We start from the raw sequence: 26,215 nt of genomic DNA on the forward strand, positions 1-26,215 counted from the left end.
ATCTCACCGAACTGCCTTCCCGCCGGCTATAATGAAAAGTCGCCAGCGGGATGGCACTCGCATTGCTTCGTTTTCTGAAGCTGCCCAAAGTTTCCTCGTGAGGCAACTTTAGAAAACGAAGCGCCGCGAGTTTGTTGTCAGGGTGACTAATCTCCCTAAATCTGCCCGTGTGTCCTTACCTAAGGTGATTAAGGCAGTTGAAAGCAGTGTTTTGTCAGGCGCCCTTGCTATACTGCTGGTTCCTGTCCTCCACCCCCTCCCCCATCATCAGAAGGGACCCAGGAGGTATAGGGACCCCATAAGGCCCTAATACATATACAACTTCAATAAATATTAGTAAAACAGGTCAACTTCTAGACATGTTGGTGGCCAACAGATTTTTGCCCTAAAATTGAAAGCAGTGTTTTGTCAGGCGCCCTTGCTATACTGCTGGCTCCTGTCCTCCACCCCCTCCCCCATCATCAGAGGGGGCCCAGGAGGTATAGGAACCTCATAAGGCCCTAATACATATATTAGGTTAAAAAAAAAACAGGTCAACTTCTAGACATGTTGGTGGCCAACAGATTTTTGCCCTAAAATTGGGAGAATGGGACAGGATCTGGTAGCTCCCGACTTCTACACAAGTCAGTCCCATTGCATGCTGGGTTGGGTAACTGCATTACCCAACATGCATTGGGAGACACAGGCTTGGCACATTAGGGCTAGAAAAAACTTTGGCTGGTTTCCAAAGTACAAATCAGCCAAAGTCCCAAAAAGTAGTCCAAATCCCTACCTTGTACTTTCAAAACCTACCAGGCTTTAAATACTGTATGTCCTAATCCCCCTCCCTGACACTCTTGCTTTTTCTTCTAATTGATGCACTTGCGCCTGTGCGAACTTGCGGTAGGGGGGTGCGAATGGTTGGTTGCGATCGGAAGCGGCTGTTCTTTCTTGGGGGGACCCGGCACAAGCTTGTTATGCTCATGCTTAAACCATTGAAAAGTTGCAATGAACCTACATTGGAAAATGTTGGGGGTTTACAGCCCCTTTAAGTGCACAGTACACCGTAAAATCACATCAGTACTGCTAGATACAGCAGCCTGTGCATGGAAGGAAAGAGAATACAATTGTTACAGGATGTATCCAGCCGGGTAGTGGTTTTAAAATGCATATAAGGTCAAGAAGAAAAAGTAAACGTAGCCGGCTCAGACTACTCCTCTTAGCTCTTTTGCATTTTGTCTATTTAAAGGAAAACAATACCCTTGTACAATATAAACAGAATATTGCATGAAACAGCACATATGTAAAACCCTGCTTCATCTAAATAAACCAGAAGATTGCCATAGTCCCATTGACTAAGGGACGTCCCCTGGACCATACCATTCACAGTGCACACAAACAAGGGAAGTTTCCTCGTGAGGCAATTACGGGCAACTTCGGAAAACAAAGCGTTCCGTGTGCCTGCCCCCAGGCGAAAAAGAGGAGATATGTCGCCTGGCGACTAATCTCCCCGATTATGCCCGTGTGGCCAGACCCTTATGTTGGCTTGCACTTGTAAACTGGTGTGTCTGCTTCAGGAACACTACTATAGTTTATATAAATAAGCTGCTGTGTATCCATGGTGGTAGTTATGCTATCTAAAAAAGGAGAAAAGACAGGTTGCATAGTAGATAAGACCTGTAGAATACAATGGGTTTAGATTCATGTGAAAGAACTAAACTATGTAGCCCTCTTTTATCAATTATTGGTCGCATTGTTTGTAAATCTGTATTTTCAGTGTATACACCCATTAATTGTACAGTGCAGCAAAATATTTTGGTGTTTTATAAATACATTTTATAATAACAGTGGCATAACTATCAGTGGTCAACTTACCCCGTAAAAAGATCTTCAGGCGGGCCTGGCCCTTAGCCACAGGAACACCACAACTTCCAACAGCCACTTTTTTTTTAAGTTTCCATTTAATCACATGTACAGTAGAAACCCCATTTTATATTTTTCAGGGGACCAGAAAAATTGTGTAAAGTCCAGGAATTTTTAAATCAGGGAAAACGTAAAAGGCTTGTTCGCCTTCCAAAGCTTTTTTCAGTTCACTTTTCCAGAATGAGAATAATGATCGTGGATTCTAAATAATATGTGTGTTAGAGGTCAATGGGAACAACCTATAAAAGTATTGCAATATGTCATCTATGTGTAAAGCAAAATCCACACACCCTCAAGATCTGATTATGGGAGCAGCTTTATAATATTTTTTCCACCATACAGTGTGTAAAACAACATGGGAAACAAAGACATAAAAAGTTACAATCCTTTTACACTTGACAAAAGTCGTCATATAAGGTAATCTTTGCTTTAGCTCACTTAAAGATTAGGAGTCACATCATACTCTGGTAGATCATTTCCTTCAGAACCTCTGACACATCAGTATCTCAACAGCCGGGCCCTTTGGAATTCTTTTGTTTGCAATTAACAAGATATGACCTTTTGATATGTAGTTAGCATGATGGAAGAGATAGGGAAATAAACACAAGCACTTCAAACATGCTTACCCACTCAGGGAAAAATATAGACCATTCCGAAATTCTGTACATCTCCTGCAACAAAACCCTATTTGATGGAAAGGAAGAGCTTTAATGCAAAGTACATATTTTCGATTCTTAACCTGCGTTTATACACAATTAGCCAGTGAAGCATTAACCTAAATTATTTCTGCGACTCTCAATCCACTTGTGTACATCTATGCCAACAATATAATCTTATGCAGTGGTTCCCTTTTATGCACTCATTGATTATATCACAGTCTTTGGTTTTATTTAACAGCTTTATTGAGATTACACAAAAGGGTGGTGGCACACTTGCAAATTTGGGGAGATTAGTCAGCAGTGTGTCATGGAATGCTTTGGGCCACAATATATCATTACATGGTGGAGATCACTGTGTCTGTCATCTGTTGTGTTTTTGAGAAATGAACATGGTATATGGGGGTGTGGCCACAAAGAAGGCATGGTGAAAATATTTTTGTGGCACTACGATTGGCATAACATTATTTCTATCCTTCTATTTTTTAACATCGGCCAAGTGGAAGTTGGGGGCCCCAAATGCATTACCTTGTCTAGGGCCACATTAGGGGCACATTTACCTAGGGTCGACCGTTGAAGTTAAATCCTTCGACTTCGAATATCGAAGTCGAAGGATTTAGCGCTATTCCTACGATCGAACGATTGAAGGAATAATCGTTCAATTGAACGATTAAATCCTTCGAATCGAACGATTCGAAGGATTTTAATCGAAGGATTCAACGGATTTTAATCGATCGAAGGATATTCCTTCGATCAGAAAGTTGTTAGGAAGCCTGTGGGGACCTTCCCCGTAGGCTAACATTGGCCTTGGTAGGTTTTAGGTGGCGAACTAGGGGGTCAAAGAATTTTTTAAAGAGACAGTACTTCGACTATCGAATGGTCGAATAGTCGAACGATTTTTAGTTCAAATCGTTCGATTCGAAGGTCGTAGTCGAAGGTCGAAGTAGCCCATTCGATGGTCAAAGTAGCCATATTCGACCATTCGAAATTCTAACTATTTTTCCTGTATTCCTTCACTCGAGCTAAGTGAATGGGTCCCTTAGTCTTAAATTGGACCTGTCTCCCTAAGAAATTATTACAAATTCTTTTCAATTGTGTTAGTCAGGCAAAATAAACTTTACTTACACTATATAAATGATTGAAATGTTGTTTCCTTCAGGGTTGGAATTACGCAATCCCAGCAAGCAGGCAGCTACCATTTTGTAAACACTGTTATTAAGGCAAGCTTTGCATCGTTCCAAAATCTTGTTTACCAGAATGGGGAGCTTAATGCCCAATTATATGCACTGGCTACACAATTACAGCGTATGCATTGTGAAAGGAAAGGGAATGTGGGGGGCAACGACATTTAGGATGTGCAGAATTGAAAGTGAAAGATATTGCCTACCCCACCTCTATGCCTGAGGCAAAGAGAAGGGACAGGCAATATTTGATTGACAACAGGTATGGGTGTTTTAACAACATGGGTTTCATGTTTAATTTGCAAAGGACATTTATTATACAGTACAACTTTTTATGTCTGGGTGACAGGTCTCCTTTAACCCGTCTCTGGCTCTATAACTCACAGGTTTTAATGCAGCAGAACACATTAAAAAGCCACCACACTGTAATGCATAAAAACACCCGTTTGTATGAGCCCTAATGGTTTATAAACCATGCAAATAAATAATAAAGAACAACTGGAAACTTGCTAAGTACAGGCAAGGTCAGTTTACTAATATTTACAGTCAAATCAAATTAAGACAAATATAAATCTTACCACCTAAAACCCGATGAGAAGCCACAGAAGTCAAGTGTGTGTTCAGCATTTCAGCAAGTTGATAATCAAGTTTTTTTCCCCACGCAAGATGAAGCCTTTTGAGATTCTTCTTCATATATGAACATCACTGAAAAAACATATTTGCAAAAAATCTTTGTTACTGTGTATATTTTTTTATTTTTATTTGATTAATATACTGACTTGTAAAAATGTTAATGACATACCTACCGACATTACAATTTTTATATATATGTAAATGTGTTCATGTGCATGGTTGTTTAAAATACACTGCAGCAGGGATCATGACTGATTAATGTTCAGTAATGTGAATTGTTGTTACAAGTGGTTGGACTGGATTTTAACCTCGCTGCTGTGGATCTAATGACATTTGCAGATTCCATACAATTATCTACTAATCCCATAGTTGAAGATAATGATTATGACACACTCTGGCCATTTTTCAGGCCTGACATCCTGTTAACATGGGTAGAAATTTGATTTTTTTAAAAATCCAGGTCTGGATCATTATATAATGCTAGAATGGCCATATCTCACTTTTAATAAATGGCGCCTATAATATAAGCATGCTACAGGGAAAAATGTACTATAAAGCCTGCAGTATAAATGTTATAACGCTTGCTACCCTAGGCCAGTATTTCATAGGGACTAGTTTTTTGGTCCCCATCCAGCTGATCAGGATGAAATTATAATACAATGGGAATTAAAAATAACAATAAAATAATCTCTTGTAATCAGTCTGCAGATTGTGCCATCCTCATCCCTCAGATTTTCATCTGTAAACACTGTGCCGTAGCTGTCACTACAGTTGTGGAACTCAGTCCTTGGGTCAGTTAACAGTTTACTTTGTAGAAACCCACCTCCTCGAGAGAGTTAGACTAAGTGCATCTAGATCTAACTTGCTACAATGCTTCTGAAGGTGCACTAGGCCAGTTGTACCATTGGATGGCAGCAGACATGCTTCACAATGATGTTCTTTTTGTGCTCCCTTGATTTTGTAACTGGAGATGAGTTCTCTGGAAGCAGACAGGTAAAGGCGGAGCCAGGTGAGAAAGACAAAGCAGCAGCTAGGCAAGCGGCATTAAGGAGAGACCAAGGAACTGAGCACAGAGTGCCACACTCTAGGAACCAGGCTTGTACAATGTTACCCTCTGCTGTGAGAAGATGGCTGAACAAACCAAAGGTAAGAATCCCCAATCCATTTCTTCACTGTGTACTACTTGAAAAGACCGACAGTTTTTATTAGAACAAACAAGAAAGTGGGTTTCCTCTCATACTTTATTAGGGGCAGTTAAACCACTCCTTTCTATGATTGTGGGTGGGGGGTCTTTCAATTCCATTGCCAAAGCATTTTGGGCCACGAAATCGCTCCTTGATTTTAGGCACCGGCATTTCTCATTGCTCAAGACACAGGAGGAAAGTTCCCTGTGTTTTGTTAGTGCTTTTTATTTATTTCCCATAATTCCTTTGTTACTTTTTCCTAATGTGGAAAAAAAACCCTCAGAGACGTTCTCAGTTTGTCATGAACACAGCTATTCCTATTGACTATAATTAGAGCAGTCATTCCCTAAACATTTCTATGCACAGTAATTCTCCAGGTGACGGCACTGTAGACTTCAGTGTCCTACAACAAACTGCATGGGTGGAATGACTCACTGAAAAGAATTAGGCAACATTTATACTAGGGGTGCAGCTGATAGCAAGGGCTAACACCACATGTTTCATTGTTGTCTATGTGGCAGACCACACAGACTACACATTGCAGTACAGGCTTTTTCTTCACATGAATCAACACAGTCTGATTTTTTTTTAATTTGTTAAAAAATCACTTCTGGAATGCAAAGGGGCACAACAATGGAAACCGTAAGGCTAGGGACAGACATGGCAGATCTTGTCGTGCAGAGCAATGCAGACCTAGAATCCACTCCTCCGCTGTTCCATGTGCCTGCACCCTGATACATTGCCTCTGCTCGGGTACAAGCAGACACTGCAGATTGCAATGTTGCATTTTAGCACCAAAATCCAATGCGTCTGCCTGCACCATCACTACTGCACCCAAGCAGGGCGATGTATCCTGATGCAGGCATATGGAGCAGCGGGGGAGCAGATTCTCAGCCTGTGGAAGTCATGTCTGTTCCTAGCCTAAACCTATTAGTTGCCCAGGGATGAAGAGGGCCTGATGGTAGTAATGTGTTGTTAAGCACACAACTTGCAGAGCAGACAGGTTTATATCAGGGAAACTGTTTACTTAGGTGGGAGGGTGGCTCAGACTCCAGCAAGAGGGATTATGGTTCCATCACTATGGTACAGACTGTAACTTTAACCGTTGCCTGCTCCCCCCCTCTATGATATTGGTGAACTGTTAGGGACAGGTTTAAATGAGAAAAATGTCTGAACTGTGGGAACTTGTCTGTTGTAAGTTGTTAAGTGTGGGCAAATGTCTGGCTGGGTGGTGTTTTGTCCCAGCCAACTCATCACAAGATGCTGAGAGAGTTTCAGCATATTTACATTATTCAATTAGTTTTGGTAATGAGGTGCTAAAAGTCAAATCGTTTTGCGTGACAATTCAAATTTTGTTGCTTAGCAATCATTTGCATGATCATATTGCCACTAAGGTTGGTTTTTTTCTGTTGGAATTTTAAAAAAGGATGTTAAGCTGGTTAACACAAGGCTTGTTCTTGGGATATATAAAAAAGGTTATCCAGGGGCTTTCCAGCATGTGGATTACACTGAATCAGGGACCAAGGAAGATGATTATGCCTGGGGGTGGGCACAAGGGGTAGAGTAAATCACTGTGATACACGGCACACCCCACCTGAAAAACTTTTATGGTGGTAAAAAAAATCAACGGGGAGCCAAAGTGCTCTGGCACCCCTTTTCTGCAATACACAGACACTAAATCAACTGCATACTATTTAATCTTGTCCAGGGACTTCATAATAGTGCTGATTGGAGGCAAAAACAGCAGTAAAGAAAAACTTAAGTATTAAATCTGTGTAGTTTAGGCCTATGGTGCAAATGAAAGATAAGAGATGTTCTGCTCTATAAGGGTCACTAGGGTTTGAGCCAACCAAGATATTCTTATACTATGTGTTCTGGAAGGTCAGCCAGACCCTGAAGTGGAACATACTAAAATGCACAGCACATCAGCTTCATAAGAATATTAGCCGTATGGGTCATGGGTATGAGCCCTAAGGGCAAAACCACATACAATGATGATCACCAGGACCACCCATGAGGATATCCTACAAAAAACATGTTTTCTCTAATTTTATTTTAGGAACCTAAATCAGATGACCAACCAATTTTTTTTTATGCAAAATAGATTCTAGTAGCAAAATCTGACTGTCTGTTTATATTTTTAGCAGCCCTGATTCGGACTACTCAATCACTGGAATAAAAGCCAGCTGATTAACAGACATAGGAAATCTGACTTCAGCCAAATTGTTTCAAGGGTCAGAACCAGGAGTGAGTGCAGGGAAGAGAATGTTATAAACTAATGCTGCAATTGCAAATATATATACATATATTGCAGCAACAGAAGGTTTTTTTTATATGATTTTATAAAAACAATAGTAGTGTTTCTGAAGCAAACACAGCAGTTCTACCAGTGCACGGCAGCACTGCATTATATTTGTATTACTTTAAAAAATTAAATTTTTTGATGTTACTGGTAGCAACTTGTCCAGGGTAACAATTAGTTGCCACAGGGAATCAAAACAGAATCTCATGCTTAAAATTAAAGGAAAAAATTGCAGGGAAAAGTTGCAATTTGCTAAAATAAACTAAAGGGGGCAATCATCCATAACAGAGTGCAAAAATAATATTGTATTGGTTCAACAAGAAAAAGGTCACTGTCCTACAATGACCCAGTCAAAGTCCTGACCTCAATGCCACTGAGAATCGGTGGCACTGTTTGGAAATGAAGGTGCACAAGTGTCTTCTAAATAACATGAAAAAATGGGCACAATCACTGTCGTTGTGCAAAGAATTAGAATAATTCCTATAATTATAGCTGCAAAAGTTGACTGAAAAATAATAATTGAATACAACATTTGTTATTTTATAATGTATATATAAAGGTATGGGACCTGTTATACAGAATGCTAGGGACATGGAGGTTTTCTGGATAACAGATCTTTCTGTAATTTGGATCTTCCTACCTTAAGTCTACTAGAAAATCATTTAAACATTAAATAACGCAAAAAGGCTTGTTTTGCCTCCAATAAGGGTTTATTATATGTTAGTTTGGCTCGAGTACTATACTATGTATTATTACAGAGAAAAAGGAAATCATTTTTAAAATAATTTGGATAAAATGGAGTGAAAGGGCATTGGCCCGCAACGTTGCCTAGTTTGTTGGCTCAATAAACCACTTTCACAGGATTTGGAGTGCTGCAGCGTTTGTTTCTTTATGGAGTTATACCTGTACACCAATATACTGGGCCTTTAATTAAATTAAAATTGTCTAAAATGCATTATAAAATATAGCGCTCAAAAGGCCTTTCAAACTTGCTGGGCATCAATCAATAACAGTTTTACACAGTTTTACACTAACATCTCTATGGAGATTTTCTTTAGTAAAGCTGTCTGTACATCTAAAGACCAGGTTCAGATAATGGACCATTCCAAACAGGTTAATTCATCAGATCACAACGATGGTAAATGCTGGCCATGGAGGCAAGGACCAAATCAAGGTACTATTACTATTGTAATCCTTGCCCTGAAGGAATTTTGAAACCTGCCCAACTGATCAGCAACTGTAATCAGCCTGTGTATGCCACCTTAAGACGGGATACGGCAACCATTTGATACATTTGACTGCTGGCATACGTGATGCTAATTGGTCTGTGAGTCACAAAAGTGCCCAGGTCTGATTAGACCTGTTTGGGTGGACCGCAGTTGACAGGGCCACATACAAGTTAATATTGTTGCTAAACTGGCATCCGTCTGTAGGTGTGACTCACATATATATTTTATGATCAAATCTGTTCATAGTCATTCATATTTAGTTTGGACATTTTTTTTTACTACTAGCGTAGGCAGTCATTAGCCCAAGAGTATTCCAGACACCCACTCAAGTAATCCAATCTTTTAGCCAAATAAATTCTGGACTAGTATGTTTGAATGTCTAATTAGCCACGTATCTGGTCCTTCATGTTAAAATGACCTGTTATCCATAAAGCTCCTAATTACAGGGAGACCATGTCTCATAGCCTCTATTTTAATCAAATAATTCTAATGTTTAAAAACAATTTCCTTCTGTAATAATAAAATAGTGCCTTGTACTTGATATTACCCACGATATAATTAATTTTCACTGGAAGCAAAGCAATCCTATTGGGTTTAATTAATGTTAAAATGATATTTAAGTAGACTTAAGGTATCGAGATCCAAGTTATGGAAAGACCCCATATACTGAAAACCCCATGACCCAAGCATTTTACATAACCTATACCTGTATACCCAGAAGATGTGCAACACCCTAATGTCTGTGAGGAACTGATCACATATGGGACAAATGAGTCACAGACCAAACAGCTGTTGTTGCTTGTTCACATTCTGTACTTTGTTACATGTTTAAGCCTTCGAGCGGCTTGTGTTATTATTAACTCTCAGCCTACTAATGGTATTTTGTCAAATGCAAGCATGTTTCTACACCTGCGCAGCTATGGTTACTTAGATATTAAAATAATTCATGTGTTTCTTGTCAGGTACTAAGTCTGTGAGAATAGGTTGTCATGTAGAGGAAACTTTCCTGTTGATGGTGTTTTCAGTGATGAAAAATATGGGCATATATGTTTTCTGTTGAACTTTTTAACATCAACATAGACTATCTCTTGTATGTGATGAGTTATAATTCCCTTTTTAGATTATCATTATTATTAGTCTTCTTTTATGGTATTTTTTTTATGGTATATGATTATTTTAAGTCTTTTATGGTAGGCCATACTGAGAGAGAAAGCTAATCTTTGTTTAGTGCAAAAGGTGATCTTTAATCAGTATAAATTAAATGCTAAGCATACTGTATGTTTAATAATTCACTAACATTTCAAGGAAAAAAAAATACCTTTATAGAACATGCAGCAGAGTCATCTTATTATACAGTTTTGTACCATGGCAGTTTGTCAAAATCTATATTGTCTACCCTGACTAAAGCTGGCCATACATGAAGAGATCCGCTCGTCTGGCAACATCGCAAAACTAGTGGATCTTTCACCGATATGCCCACCGACGACAGGACTATATCGTGGTAATCGAACATTTGGCCCTAGGGTCGGTCGGCAGAAAAATGTAACCTTCCTGATCGATATCGTGGCCAGATATTGATCGGGAAGACCCGCCGGAAGCCCCCATACACAGACAGATAAATTGCAGAATTGGTCTAAAGGACGGATATCGGCAGCTTTATTTGCTCATGTATGGCCACCTTAAGAGATCCGTTATCCAGAAAAAAAAGTTTTTACGGGAAGGACGTCTCTCAGTCCATTTTAATCCAATATTTCTAATTTTTAAAAATGATTCCTTTTTCTCTGTTATAATAAAACAGTACTTTGTATTTTATCCTAAGATATAATTAATCTAGCCAATTAGGTTTAAATGTAACTTCTGCACTCCTTGTAGCTACAGTATGTCCCTAGATCTGCGAGGATAGTGTATGCCAAAGGAACATCATAGGCAAAAGTCTTTTAGCTGGTAAGCTGGTGAATCTTTACACGCCTAACAACATTCGTAATAAAATAAATCAGTTCATAAACCTGATCTAAAAACGAATATACCAATGCACATGATTAACTCCAAGGAATACGTAATCCACCCCTTTAGTACCGTTTCCCTGGAAATAGGGCAGCTAATGTCTTTATAGAAGCATTTTGAATGGGGTTGTTCAGCTTTGAGTTAACTTTTAGTATTATGCAGAGAGTGATATTCTGACACAATCTGAAATTGGTTTTAATCTTTTATTTGTGGTTTCTGAGTTATTTGGCTTTTTATTGAGGTGCTCTCCAGTGTGCACTTTCTGCAATCTGGTTACTAGGGTCCAAATTACCCTAGCAACCATACATTAATTTGAATAAGAGACTGGAATATGAATAGGAGAAAGCCTGAATTGAAAGATGAATAAAAAAAAAGTCACAATAACAATAAATGTGTAGCCTTACAGCAGTTGACAATGTAGTCATGTCTATAATGACATCCAGGGATACTGCTGACAGTGTCCACTGACGTAAACAATAAATTACTGCTTCTACCTTTTTGTGACCATCGCATTGTATGTACCAGATCTGCCTAACTAATTAGGTAATTGTAACTGTATGGCTTTTAATACGTAAAACACCTAATTTTGTTACATTTAGTTTTAAATTCTCCCTTTAATAAGCTGTTTTGTGAACTCTATTTCTGTTTGGAGCACATCCCGTAATTTGTGTGTTAAGAGGCTGATCTTTTAGAGATCTAAATGTTTAGTTACTCAAACAAAATCTACCTTTTCCTATTAGAAATCCTGTCTCCTTCTGACGAAAAGAGCAATGTTTGACACACAGATTTCCCCCTCCCATTTTCAATAGCCTGTCTGTACATGACTTTAAAGCATTAAACTTAATCTTGCAATGCATGACTCAAAACACTGTTTAAGAGAATGGGAATAAGTCCCAGTCCAAAAATCAAGTCATCATTTTCTTTTAGCAGCTTTGCAGGACACAGGAAACCAAGAACACGCAAGTTAAAGGGCTACTTTTCTTTTATCATTTTGTTTGTGACATAACTTTCTGGCTAACCTAATCCCAGCACAGTTCTACATGGTTTGTTTCATTGTTTTGGCCACAATTCAGATGTTTACAGTGGCCTACAACAGATTATTTTATATGGTTATTGCAAGTTAAGATTTCAGAAGTAAGGCCAAGGGTTATCTATTAAAAATCACACTTCAGGGATGTTCATGCCACTTTAAATTATCAAGAGTTATTCTTGCATAAAGAAGCCATATCAATGGCAGTATATCTGTTTTCACCCTGATTGTTACCCTAACAGACCATCAAGATGGGCTGTCGGGAAGTATTACAATTTTTCCCAAATCACCCCTCCCAAAGTCAAAATAAACTTTATTGTCATCTCAGCAGTATAAGAATACACCGTGTGACGAGACTAATACAGATATCAGAGTGTCTCTGAGGTAGTCCAGGTGTGACTCCCCCCACTGGACTTTAGACTGCCTCCTCAGTTTGCAACTGGGGGCCTAGTGGGGCTCTAACAAATCAGTTCAGTTTGTGTGGAGCCCTGGAATTATTTTGGTCTGGGGCCCAGTTCCTTCTAGCTATACTGCTGCTGATCTGGTATAACTGTACACTTTCTAATATAATTTGTATGGACTGAGACACAGTTTGGAGTAATTCATGGAAAGGTTAAAACTGTACAAAGGTGTCAGCAGAAAAGCTGAACTATTTATTTTAACAACTCTTATTTCTGCTTTCACAGCTCCCAGCTAAGGTGTTATATTCCCTATACAACATTTGGGGGCCCAGTTATGAGTTTTTTAGGGGGGAAAACAATATTTAGAGGAAAAAAACCTTGAATATGTAGCGATGTATTATATCCCAAAGCTGTAAAAAATCAGAATCCAAAAATACTCCAGCTGAAACCTACTGAGGCTATGTAAAAGTCAATGGCAGATGTTCCCTTTTACAATTTGAAGATGTTTCTTGACATTGTAATCTGCACTGGTTTTTGTGCGATAATACAAAAATGTCGAGCTTTTAAAATGACAGCTCAAAAAAGTCGTATGATTCAGGGTCCATATACACAGGTGTTTAAATGTTTATTGAAATGCATATATTACTAACTATTATGTATATTACTTTTTTACTTAGGTAATTTTGCAAATTCAACTTGTATTTTGAATGTGTGTCAAATGCATCGATATGCAGGATGTTGTGTTATTTTACACAAATCTGAATTCTCATGGGTCCAAACAAACAAAATAAAATAGAATCAGTTGGCTGATGTCTTTAGGTTCGTTAAAACGTGTGTCTGTGTAAGAGGGTCCTTGAATGTATTCAGAAACACACAAAGTAGAAGTTGGATCCACATGCACGCTCCCTGCAAGCTTAATTTGTTTCTGACCCTTGAATCAGATCTTTGCATCTCTTTGTGCACCCTCTCTCATGGGGCCCTCTACTGGAATACCCCCTGTTTCCCATGATGGCACCTCTGCAATACCAATTGCCATGGGGATTTTGATTGTAGGAGCCCTGGAAGCAGTGACTATAGCAGACACCACTGTGATCTTTGCAACTGGGTTTGGTAAAGATGAACTTTTCCTTTAAGGGGAAAACACATATAATATAGTTATGCATTGTACAGTTCCTGGAATTATTATTGATAAAACAGGAAGCAACTATTCTATGAAGTCAAGTGAGGAGGATGTAGATTATTGTCTTTTTAGGAAGATATATGAAAGCCAATAGAAAAGATGAAACAGATATTGCCTTTCCCTCAAGGCCATATCACATGCATCAGATTGTCTCTATTGTCATCTTAACAGATTCATGTATGAGTACCCTATGCCCTTAATCTTCTTATTGACCACAGGTTTGTGTGCTTGTACCCTTTTGAGTTTTATTGTGAAATGTTTAATTAGGTATCCCAAAAAATGATGCTTGCGTAGGAAGCTTATTTCTTCAATTGATTGTGGCAACTTTCCAGCTACAATACAGTTACAGTTATATAATAACAGCTGCCTTGCCATTGTTATGACTACATCCTCTTCAAGTCACCCAAGAATATGTGGATATACATATCCATACATATAAGGCAGTGGCTGCTACTCTAGTTTCAAACCAATATTGCTCTTTGTGGGGCAGAACGAGTTACACTTAATATTGCATCTGCCAAAATTACATCAGTTACGCATAGGCTTATTACTCATATGCTCCATCCTTTTGGCAGCAGCATGTGTTGAGTAAATTCTTTGTACAGCAAAGATATATTTAAGGCAAATAGGTGTTGGTCACCTGTATTTCATTTTAGGGTTTATCATATTGCTTTAACTAAACGAAAATCTTCAAACTTAGTCAACTTAGCCATGGGACACAGTTCCAGGATCCCGGCAGCAATTCTGCTAAAAAAGTTATTATAAAAACTATGAATGCATTCATCTGTGGTGCTGGATGATTGAACTGAGCCATAGTTTTCTGCCCAGCCCCAACCTGTTAAGCACTAAACAATGGACCTTTGGACAATTCGGTCACACATATGGAGAACCAAACTTGACAGTAAAGGCACAGGTCAGGCCTTTAACCAGTCAAATGAATAACTAGTTAACAGATGAGACCCTTTTTGTTTATTACTAAAATACCTTAATAGGCAGATGCAATCATTGACCAAAGATACCGATGTCTGATTGAAATTCACTTGTTTCCATACAATGGTAGGCCGTAGGAAAACAAAAAAGGGATCGACGGCTTTCAGTAACAACAAGCAATTATTATGCTCATACTTGTTAAACCTGCTCTTGAGCCAGTTTCTCTGCGTCAACTGTGGCCATTACACTTGACATGTCTTACGAACCCACCGTTGAAACATGAATTTACCGTGAGAACCCTGCTATAAGTGAGCACACAACATGCACTGAAAAGTAATGGATATATTTCCAGATTCCTGTGAGGGTATATGTGCAGTATATGTGATGTATAATAGTTCTGAAATTGCCCTAATAATCCAAGCCATATCAAACACATCCGTACCATCTCTGCGTCACTGCAAGTCTAAACAAATTTTCTCTGAAATTCTTTAGGGATGAATCATACCAGATCGAAAATGACTCTCCATTTACATAGCTTACTGGGATCCCCTGATAAACTATCACCACCATTATGTGGTATATAGAATAGTTGTGGATTCTATGAAATACATATTAGTATTGCATATAGCCATGTAAGGGGTGGCAGCCTTCTTCTGGTTTATTTTATCTTTCTCAACAAAGGAACCTGAAGATAAAGTTAGTTTTGTGGGCTGGCATATTTTTACGTTTGGTGCAATTTAATATAGTATAGTCCATTGAACTATTCACTTGGTTTACCTGACCCAGGTATTACAATATGAAGGATACAGAAGGTTACAAGACACCATTAAAATATAGGCATCTGTGGGATGTGGAGCTTTTAGGATATTTAGTAATGTATAGCAACACATACATAATCCTTTTCAGTGGACTGGCAATTTGTTCTTACTGTGCTTGGACATGAAGTAAAATGTGACTTTGCTTTTATTTTGAGATTTTGCCCTGTTAAGTGAAAAATTTAAATAAAAAAACATATATTGTATAATTTAAACAATTGGCAAAAAGTGTGTTCGGCACAAGCCCTATTCATTGAAGTAATGTCAAATAGGCCATATTCTGCCCTTTAAAATACTACTGAAGCAAGAAGGACACCAGATGAAAATGTGTGAGGCGGTGAACTATGAAGGGTTAAAGATATGTGTCAAATTCTACCTCCAACTCTCTAGTAATATTTAGGATGATTGCTTTACACCCATGTCCCTTAAAACAACCTGGAACATTCTGTCTGCATCATTAGGGGCTTATTTACTATAAAGAGCTGCTAATTTGGCAGATTTACCATCATATCAGTGGCGGAACTACAGGGGGAGCGGGCGGGCCAGGGCCCGCCCCCCACTAGTTACGTTACTGCATCAAATGTTGCAATTAGCCATATTATAGGGCAAAGCATTTGTATATTTTGTGCCTAGTTGTGCTGAAATAAGTACAGTTTATTGACAACCTAGAATCTAGAAAGCATGCTGATTACAAGGCTAGTATTTTATTGTACAGGTATCGAACCTGTTATACAGAATGCTTGAACCTGAGTTTTTCAGATAAGGGATTTTTCGGTACATTGGATCACCACACCTTATGTCTACTAACAAATAATTTAAACATTAAATAAACCCAATACAATTGTTTTGCTTCCAAAGGATGAATTATATCTTAGCTGGAAACAAATACAATGTACTGTTTCATTATTAGAGAGAAAAGGGGAATATTTTTTATCTATTAAAGCGGAGTCTATCGGAGATGGCCATCATGTAATATTGAGCTTTCTGGATAACAGGTTTCCAGATAACATACCTGTATAACTTTTATTCTTTTTACTTTCTTTTTTTTCCCACAAAGGGATCTTTCATTCTGACATTCAAACAACTAGTTTTGGCTGTCTGGACCTTGGCTATAAGATATCAGTTTGAATGCCAAAACTAAGGACTGGACAAAAATACCACAAACAAAATCAACAAAGACAAATTTTAAGATGAATGACCTTTAATTAACTCAAACTTCTCAATACACACTGCACAATTCAATATGTTTCCTTTGTTCCTTTTATGATGAAATGCCTTCTTAATTTATCACAGAAATCTGACCCACGGCTTTTGGCAAAATTTTTTTACGTCAATGAGGAAGTGTCCAGTATTGTTAATGAGTTGGAAAACTTGGACATGCGGAAAGACCCCCAAAACTATCTGGTACTGCTTAATCAGCTGCACAGCAGCCAGGTAATTATCATCATTGCTATATATATATATATTTTATGTACGTGTGTAAAATCTGTATATATGCACATTATTGTGGGGACAACAGGGAAAATCACGGTAATAAAAGTGCCTGCAGTATTAGTAAATTTACTTCTCTTTAAAAGCAGAACTATTTAAGCAGGATGTGTTTTGTACCTATGGGTAACTGGTGGGCTATAAAGGGTTGGAGTGTCCACAACAGGTTTATGAATATATGTATATACAAAATGGGACTTCTACTCCAAACCAATAGTTCACCAATACGTCAAAACCTCGTGTCACAAATCCACTAAATTGACTAAAGTTAAAAAGCAATATTTATTTATCACCAAGCCATATGTAAATAAAAGCAGTGCTGCATAGAAGATGAGGGATCCCTCCTAATTAAGTAATAACTCATCCAACTAATTAAGTGCCAAACACATATGAGATAAACATGTAAAGAAGTGTTATTGTATAGATACTATAGAATGAATTAATTAGAGTGGTTAATGTGTTGTAATGACCACTGCAGTTAGCCTTAATATTATGCATCCATGCATGTGCCCACGTATCCAAATTAAGGGTTCTGATTATGGAGAGGGCACTGTCCCAAGTAGTACAAAGTACGGCGGGCATCCCTGCCGACTCACTAGACCACCAGGGTGAGTTATCCTCACAGCACCACTCTGCTGGTCTTAAGGGGTTGTTCACCTTTCAGTCTCTCTTCAGCTCAGTCATTTTCCGATTTTTCACCAGAAAACTTCAATTGAAGTTAAATTGAAGTTAAAATTTTAAAGGGGTTGTTCACCTTCCAAAAACCTATGTCAGTTGAGTTGTTTTAAGATTGTTCACCAGAAATAGACTTTTTTCAATTGGTTTCTATTTTTTATTTGTTACCGGTTTTCCCAAATGGAAGTTTAAAGTTTAATGTTCCTGTCTCTGTGATCCAGTAGAAGATTCTGAACAATTGTTACAATTTGCTACATTTAGTGGCTACATTATTTTATACATTTTATCAGTAGTATCTTTGTAATATTGGTTACAAATGTATCAGTTCTAACAACTGCCTTTACTGAAACTCAGGGATTCTGCTCAGCAGGGACAAATATAACAAATGTATCAATTAAATGTATCATTTAGAACAGTTAAATGGTCGGTCGGTGACCCCCCCCCCCGAGCTGCTTTGGGTGAAAAATGAAACTTTACACAATTACAAATAGAAAATATAAAGTAATTGGAAAAAGTCTTTATTTCTGCTCAACTATCTGAAACCATCTGAATGGAAAAAGTGTTTGAAGGTGAACAGCCACTTTAAAGGAGAACTAAATCCTAACAACGAATGGTAAAAATGACACATTTTATATATTGAACTTATTGCACCAGTTTCAGCTTGTCAATAGCAGCAATGATCCAGGACTTCAAACTTGTCACAGGGGGTCACCATCTTGGAAAGTGTCTGTGACACTCACATGCTCAGTGGGCTCTGATCAGCTGTTGAGAAGATGAGTTTAGGGGTCGTCACAAATTATCAAGCAGAAAATGAGGTTGGCCTGTAATATAAGCTGATGCTACAGTGCTGAATATTAAATTCTGATGCTAATTGTAATGCTTTTTGTGCTGCCCTGTAGTAATTATCTGTATTAATTACTAATCAACCTTATATTGTGACATTTCTATTCTATCGGGGGAATATAATAAAAGTCGGTAATGGAAAAACTATTCACAATGCAAAAAGTTATGCCTTTGTGCGAACAAATTTTGCTTTGTGTGAATTTAATATAGCTTTTGCGAACCCGGAAACTGTTTAGCAACCACTTCAGACAGTGGAAGACCGTTTGCGAATGTTATAGTTTGCGCCAATGCACAGTCAATGTAATAAAACGTCTTACTGAAAAAGTCGTTATGTTTGCTCCAAAAGATTATGTAGTAAAAGGCATTAAGTTTGCCCAGGAGCAGTAACCCATAGCAACCAATAAAATGTTTGCTTTTAAACAGGTGACCAGTAAGTGCTACCTGCTGATTGGTTACTAAGGGTTTCTGCCCCCGTGCAAACTTAGTGCATTTGATTACATAACCCCCTAAAACACCTTCAAGCACCAATTCACAATGTAATAACAGTTTAAGGAACAATATAACATTGCGAGATGTGGATTTTTATTCTTAATAGTACGAATTGTTTTACTCTTTGATTATATTCCCCCTGTATGTGTACTGTATATTGTGAGTGGGTCCCTAAGCTCAGTAAGTGACAGCAGCACAGAGCATGTGCAGTGAATCAGCAGAAAAAAAGATGGGGAGCTACTGGGTCATCTTTGGAGGCACAAATCTTTACTGCTAAAGGGCTGTGGTTGCCTTGGGCTGGTACAGAAGCCCAAAACATAATGTACAACATTTCTAGCTACTTCTTTAATTAGTTTTAGTTCTCCTTTAATGTTCCTTTCCTGGCAGTTTAGTAATTCAGGTGCAGATTCTGAACTTTTACAATTTTGCAACATTTAGTTGAAACATTTCTCAGCAGCATCTCTGGATTATTAGCAACTATTGTATCAATTCTAACAGCTGCCTTAATGAGGAATTCTGCTCAGCAGGGTAAAATACAAGAAATATATCAACTAATGTATGAGAACAGTTTACAGAGTCGGTGACTAGTGATGTGCTGGTCGAGAAAATCTCAGCCTGCACCCGACCCGAACCTGCACCACCAGCTTCCCACCTCCTTTTATAGACTCGCCCCACCTTGCTGATGTTGTCACAAAAGGGACAGGGAAGGCAGGCGCGCATCTAGCCGTTTAAGGTGGTGGACGAGGAGAGCAGACAGGAGCAGACCTGAACCCGCCCGCAAACAGCGCAGCGAGGTCAGCCAAAACTGCGGGTCCTGTGGGTATCGGGTCGAGCTGCTTCAAAAAAACATAAGAAGGTGAAAAATGAAACTTTAAACTTCAATAGTAGAAAATCACAAATAGAAAATAGAAAGTAACATTTGTACATAAGGAAAAATGACTGAATGTTGATATTAGGAATGCTGTATAAGGGGCTATCAAATACAATAAAACATATATCTCACTTCATAAAATGTCACACTCTTAGAACTGCAACCAGACTTATGATATTTCACCCCGGCTAGAGAAGCACTTTTCCAAATTCTATATTTTTTATCTTCTAATTTTAATCAAATTTGGTTGTTAGAGATCAGTGTTAAATCTGCCTCTCACCCTTCAGGAACGCATGCTGTGTATAATAGAACAAATTATGGAACTGTGTGTACCAACAAAGAGACAAGAAAGAGATTACCTCCTGAAATTCCCTGATGAGATTGCGCATGAAAATATGGCCACTCAAATACTATTTGCAGCAGAGGTACAGTATGCCAGGAATTATAGATACAATAATGTTTTATTCATTTATGTTTGTCCTTCAACAAATGCACAATTCTCTTAGCTTTTGGTAGGTGGCACTTATATTGAAGTAGAGGAGGCAGATGGGAGTTTGCTCCGTCCCTTGGCACAAGAGCTACTACATAGCCTGGCAGATCTCCGCTATGCATTAAGAGAACAAAGCTTTGAAGATCCCGGGTCATTCCCAGAGACGATACACAAGGCCCTGCTGCACTATGACAGGCTTTCTGCAGAGTTTGAGTTAAGGCAAGTACAAGTTCACTTCAAATGTTGTCTTTGAGTAGAACACATGCAGACAGCAGGACATTTTTCTTTCTGGAAAATGGCGGTCTCTGTGGTAAATTTCCTGTGTTTGCAGGCATGAGCATGTGTATGTGAGCTGCTCCACAGACAACTAGGTGGAATGTTCCATTAGTGGATCTGGCCTTCATCTTTGAATCGTAAATAAACTAAGTGACTGTTGTTTATATTCTAAGAGTATCGGAGCATGTAAAAAATTGAGGACTTCTAGAAATGCCATATATTCACCTAATTGTATTTCATTTAAATACATTCATCTGAATGACAGCAATGTGCATTATTAGAAGTGTCCCCAATTTTTAAATGACCTGGTATTTGTATGTAAAATACGGACAGGGGCGATATTATGCCCCCCACATTGCCCTAGGGTGGGCATCCTGATGCCGTCCATTAGCCACCTCCCCCCCCATTTACTTACCTTTTTCTGTGCTCCTACTGGGGTCACATCGTTAGTGATGAGAGATGAATTTCCAGTATAAAAAAATATATATATTACTATTAATAAATGCCATTGGATAATCCTATGTTGAAACCCTTATATTCATACTAATAATGTGCATCCCTCTGATTCACATGAGGCTCAGTGCTCACACACACAAACCAAGTGCAAAATGCATTCTAGAAGACCTCAACCAATGAATGGACAGATCTGTTTCTTTCACCTCCTTTACATATTACCATGGTCAAACAGCTGGACTGTATGAAACAGGCATATAACTGAATGGAAGTTGGTCATACCACTTGCTTTGTATTGTTGATAGGGCAGGGTTGTTGTGTTCTAGTTACCTTACCCAGCCTTTGGTATGTTCTAAGGGTAGTGGCCAGTTAGCAGGGACTAGCAAAGGTACATTTAGCTATGTTGCCCAATTACAAACTGTGAATAGCCTTTAAATATATAAAGTGTAATACAGTGAAAGAATCTCCTTATTTAACAACAGCTGGGAGCTGCAGATATCTTTCTGAGTACATGGGAAGGCATCCTGTTTTTTTAATCTGGAAATATGCCAGACTGTGTGGGTGAATTAGTTTTTTTTCTTTGTTGTTTTTTTTATTAGCTTGTGGTTGTCAGGAGGTGCCTCTGTTGATATAATTGCAAGTATTTCCCTTATGACCTTTTAGTATGGAATGATTGACAAGTTGTTGCAACCGGCTTTCTCTGGGCTCGGGCACATTCCCACATGAGCTGCTTCCTCTGAACTTTGTAACTCATACTGCCGCATATGATTTGTGAAATATGTTTTTTTTCTATTCATTGCTGCCAGTAACGGAAATAGGTGGGGGCGTGTCCTGGTGCGGGCCGTGCAGCCGGCCTCCCCCAACCCTCGTCTGTGCGCATTTAACGGCTGCAGCGCGCGCAATCTGCCGGGGGGGCCCTGCGGGGGTGTGGGCCCTGGCCCAGTTGCACCCCTTGCTCCCCCGGTAGTTACGCCACTGATTGCTGCCTACTTGGCTTTTATGTAAAGCAGCTTCTTGATAACAGGGATTTGTATCCTTTAAGGGATTCTGTCATGATTTTATGGTGTCATTTTATTTCTAAATTACACTGTTTACACTGCAAATAATTCACTCTACCGTATACATTTTTATTCCTGAACCAACAAATTTTTTTTAGTTGTAATACTGGTGTGTAGGCAGCCATCTCAAATCATTTTGCCTGATCCTGAGCTTTCAGAAAAAAACAGCACTTCATGATGAAACAGCTTTCAGACAGGCTATTGTTAATCCGAATCAATGTAATGGAAGTAGTCGCAGTGGGACTTGGATTTTTACTATTGAGTGCAATTCTCATATCTATCAGAGAGCTGTTATCCTGTTACCTTTCCATTGTTCTACTGATGGACTGCTGGGGGGGAAAGGGAGGGCTACATTACTCCAACTTGCAGTAAAGAATGACTGAAGTTTATTGAGGCACAAGTCACATGACTGAGGGCACCTGGGAAACTGACAACATGTCTAGCCCCATGTCAGATTTCAAAATTAAATATCAAAAAAATCTGTTAGCTCTTTTGAAAAATTAATTTCAATATAGAAGTCTGCTGGAGCAGCACTAACTGATGTGTTTTCAAAAAAACATGTTTTCCCATGACAGTATCCCTTTAAATGCTGTAAGTTCTGTTTAATTGTCATATTTTTTTTTTTTTTTTAAAAGATTAAATTTTTTGAGTTTTCATAATAAACACAAACAACCTTAGAAAGGAAAGTGAAGGAAAAACAAAGAACAGGAAGGAGAAAGATTCTCAAGGGCCATAAGAAGTGGGGTCAAGTGAGTTACCTATCTATATGTTTGAGTATCTATACACCACCTTATTATCTTTGCACTGCTACCCAGGTACCCCACACTGCATCAAAATTTGTGGGCAGCCTCTGGCTACATATGTAAGTTTCTGTTTAGGTAAAGAATTATTGATTACTTTTTTCCAAAAATTGAGCGAGGGGGCTGTCATAGATTTCCAGTGAAGTAATATTGATTTTTTGGCATAATATAACAATTGTAAATAGCATAGTCTTGTGTATGAGTCCATGTTGGAGTCTTTCGGGACGCCCAGGATGCAGATCAGGGGGAGGAGTATGTATCATGCAGGTTAAGTTCTGCTGTCGTATTTGGTATAACCTCTTTCCAGAACTGCTGTATATCTGTGCACTCCCAGTACATGTGAAAGAATGTCCCTACTGAGGTTCTGCATTTTGGGCAGACATCAGATGCTGTAGGGTACAATTTAGCCAGCCTGTATGGGGTATAGTTTGCTCTGTTCAGAATTGTCATATATTTTTGACGCACAATAAGTTATTTGAACATGTTTTTGTGAGTTAAACATATCCCTAGTGAGTTTTAAATAAACTGACTTTTTTTTAAATAAAGTCATATAACCTGCTGTCTGTTACAGGAGACTTTTTGTGACTTGTACTGCAAAAGGTAAAAATAAGCACTTTCATTGGTATTGGAGAATGATATGGGAGAGGAGGGGTCAAATGAATCTGTTTCTTTATGTGCTAAATTTGTAGATACAAATTTTTTTATAGTTCAAAGTATTTAAAGGAACGGTAACAACAAAAAATAAGTGTTTTAAAGTAATAAAAATATCATGTACAGTTGCTCTGAACTGGTGTGTTTGCTTCAGAAACATTATTATAGTTTATATAAACAAGCTGTTATATAGCCATGGGGGCAGCCATTCAAAGCTGAAAAAGGAGAAAAGACACAGGATATACTGCAGATAACAGATCAGCTCTGTTGTATACAACAGGATTCTTCAAAGCTTATCTATTATCTACCGTGCATCTTTTGCTTGAATGGATGCCCCCATGGCTACACAGCAGCTTGTTTATATAAACTATAGTTTATTTCTAATGCAAACACACAAGTGTTACCAGTGCAGGGCAACAGTACACTATATTATCATTCCTTTAATACAATTTAATTTTTTGGCGTTATTATTCCTTTAAGTTGGAATACTGTGAAAAGTATAATTTTTTTGTGTACACAGTGCCTCTCTGTGTAAAAAAAAAACCCAGTATGTTACTAAACTAAGAAGCAGCAGTGAAGCAGAGTGTAAAAATAGCATTGCATGGGTAGTAAACCATGAGCTGCTTGTGTGTTCAGACTGATACACTTCTAAGATGACGTGCACTCCACGGAAATTTAGGCAGCAGTGAATTTAAAGCAGCTTTATTTTCCAAACCTCTTTCCTAACGTGTTTTGTGTGATCTACACGTAATCATAGGCAAGTGTGTTCAGCCATCTTTTGTCTGTTTAAACTTTACTCCTCACCTTGTTTGCTGTGTTAACATAAGTCTTGAGATCATACATATTTATGAACTTTTCCCCAAAACCACTGTAAAATTAAACTACAGATATATTGAAATAGAAATAACGAGTCATTCTGAAATACTGTGGCATTTTGGAAATTGCAGGCTAAGGGGCTATTTATCAAAAGTCGAGTTGGCGTTATTTTTCTCAATTTAGGAAGAACTCATGGGAAAAAACAGGGATGCAAAAAGCCTTGCAAGTATTTTCTGAAACCTCGAATAGTCAGGATTTATTAAAGAAAAGAAAAACACAAAGTTGCCAGAAACAACTCGGCAAGTAAAAGCTTTATTTTTTTTAATTCAGCCTCATTGAAAATAAATAAAACAATGTGATTCCTGCTGGCATGGGACTATTGTTTCCATGAAAAAATATGAGCAGGAATTTTTTGTCATGATTTTTTCTTAAAGGAAAAGTGATACCAAAAAAATCTAAATGAAATTACAATGTACTGTTGCCCTGCAGATGAGCTTTACACTAAGCAGTGGGATTCTGCAATGCTTGTATGTTATTTACTTATCTGTTATTTACTGGGTATCCTGTGCTTCAAATAAGCTAGTATTCAAGGTTTTTTGGCTTTCTTTTTCCCAAGTCCACTTTTTTTTTTTCACAAAATCAAATTTAGATCTGCCTCAAGTGAACAGTAAGGCCTGCGGCAAATCCACAATCATTTACATCGTCTGCCCCTAGCCTAAGCATAAAATGCATTGGGCATTTGTTATACTTTCAAAATATACAGTAATTCATCTCCAGCAGCTTAGCATTTATTGATTCTGATGGATTTAATGCATAATGGATGGTAGCAAGCATTTATAAGATTATGGCATGTGCTTTTATGGCCAAAGCAAGCCTTTACAGATCATTCCATGAAATGAATTCTTAGCTAATATGTTCCTTTGCATGAGTTATTGTCATTATTAATTTATATAGCCATTATTTAGTGTGTTGACGTTATTCTGGTGCTACCAGGATATTATTAATATGTATGGTGTGGCACTAGCCTAAAGCTCAGCTTGATTGGCAATCTCATCAAACAAACGGATCTTACCAGTATATAGCTAAACAGATGTATGATTGCTCATCATGCTTGTTTGTCTTTTGTCCCCTCCCCCCAAAACAAATTCTTTAATTTATTGTAGTGTAATACTGTCTTGTAGGTATGTGTCATTGTTGGTCTCTGTCAAAACCCCCGAGGAAATTTATTCACAGCAGGAAGTAGCAGTACTTTTCTGTGAAACCGTTTCCAGGTGAGTATATGACACTCCATGGATATTAAGAGTATTAATTCTTGAATAAATGATGTTCACGTCTGTATCAAGAATGTTAACATTAGTCACATCGCAACTAAAATAAGGGAGTCCATGGAGGCTGTAAATGCATATATTTTTCCCATTGGGTGCGGGGTAATCTGTGCCAGAAGATGCAAGTGATTTTTTTTATTATTTAATAGGGCACTTAAGAAAGCATATTTAACCCAGGAAATGATTGATTATTGTGAACCGGAGCTGATGATTTCTATCCCACGTCTGGCAATTATCAGGTAAATGGAGAAAATCAAGAAGGTGAAGGACAAAAAAAATGACTTAGGGGTTGTCATTTAACTCCAGTCCAGTAACCAATCGATTATTTGTGTGTATGTGGATTTAGGCTAGGGCCACATGGGGCCAAAATCAGCTTGCTGACATACGTAGGCCGGTTTCAGTCCCTACCATGGGTTGTAGCCTCCCTCTTTTGTTTGCATCCTGAACTATTGGGTCGGCTCCAGCACAAACACACTCACTGGATTTCGCCAAAGAAATGCATATGTTTGCATTTTGTGCCGAAATCCACAGAG

At 38.3% G+C, this 26,215-nt stretch overlaps 1 protein-coding gene across 1 annotated transcript in view; it reads left to right on the forward strand.

Annotated features, from left to right (window-relative positions):
* Window positions 1–5,425: 5,425 nt before the first annotated feature.
* zfyve28.L (zinc finger FYVE-type containing 28 L homeolog) overlaps window positions 5,426–26,215 on the forward strand; it is a gene marked incomplete at its 3' end in the record, with an annotated part of 28,643 nt that continues 7,853 nt past the window's right edge. The window contains 6 exon segments of the mRNA NM_001093695.1: window positions 5,426–5,518; window positions 16,741–16,881; window positions 20,101–20,238; window positions 20,320–20,522; window positions 25,539–25,628; window positions 25,832–25,921. Of these exon segments, the coding sequence (NP_001087164.1) occupies window positions 16,825–16,881; window positions 20,101–20,238; window positions 20,320–20,522; window positions 25,539–25,628; window positions 25,832–25,921 (578 nt within the window). The 5' untranslated portion in view covers window positions 5,426–5,518; window positions 16,741–16,824.

Source organism: Xenopus laevis, chromosome 3L (assembly GCF_017654675.1).
Source record: "Xenopus laevis strain J_2021 chromosome 3L, Xenopus_laevis_v10.1, whole genome shotgun sequence".
NCBI lineage: Eukaryota > Metazoa > Chordata > Amphibia > Anura > Pipidae > Xenopus > Xenopus laevis.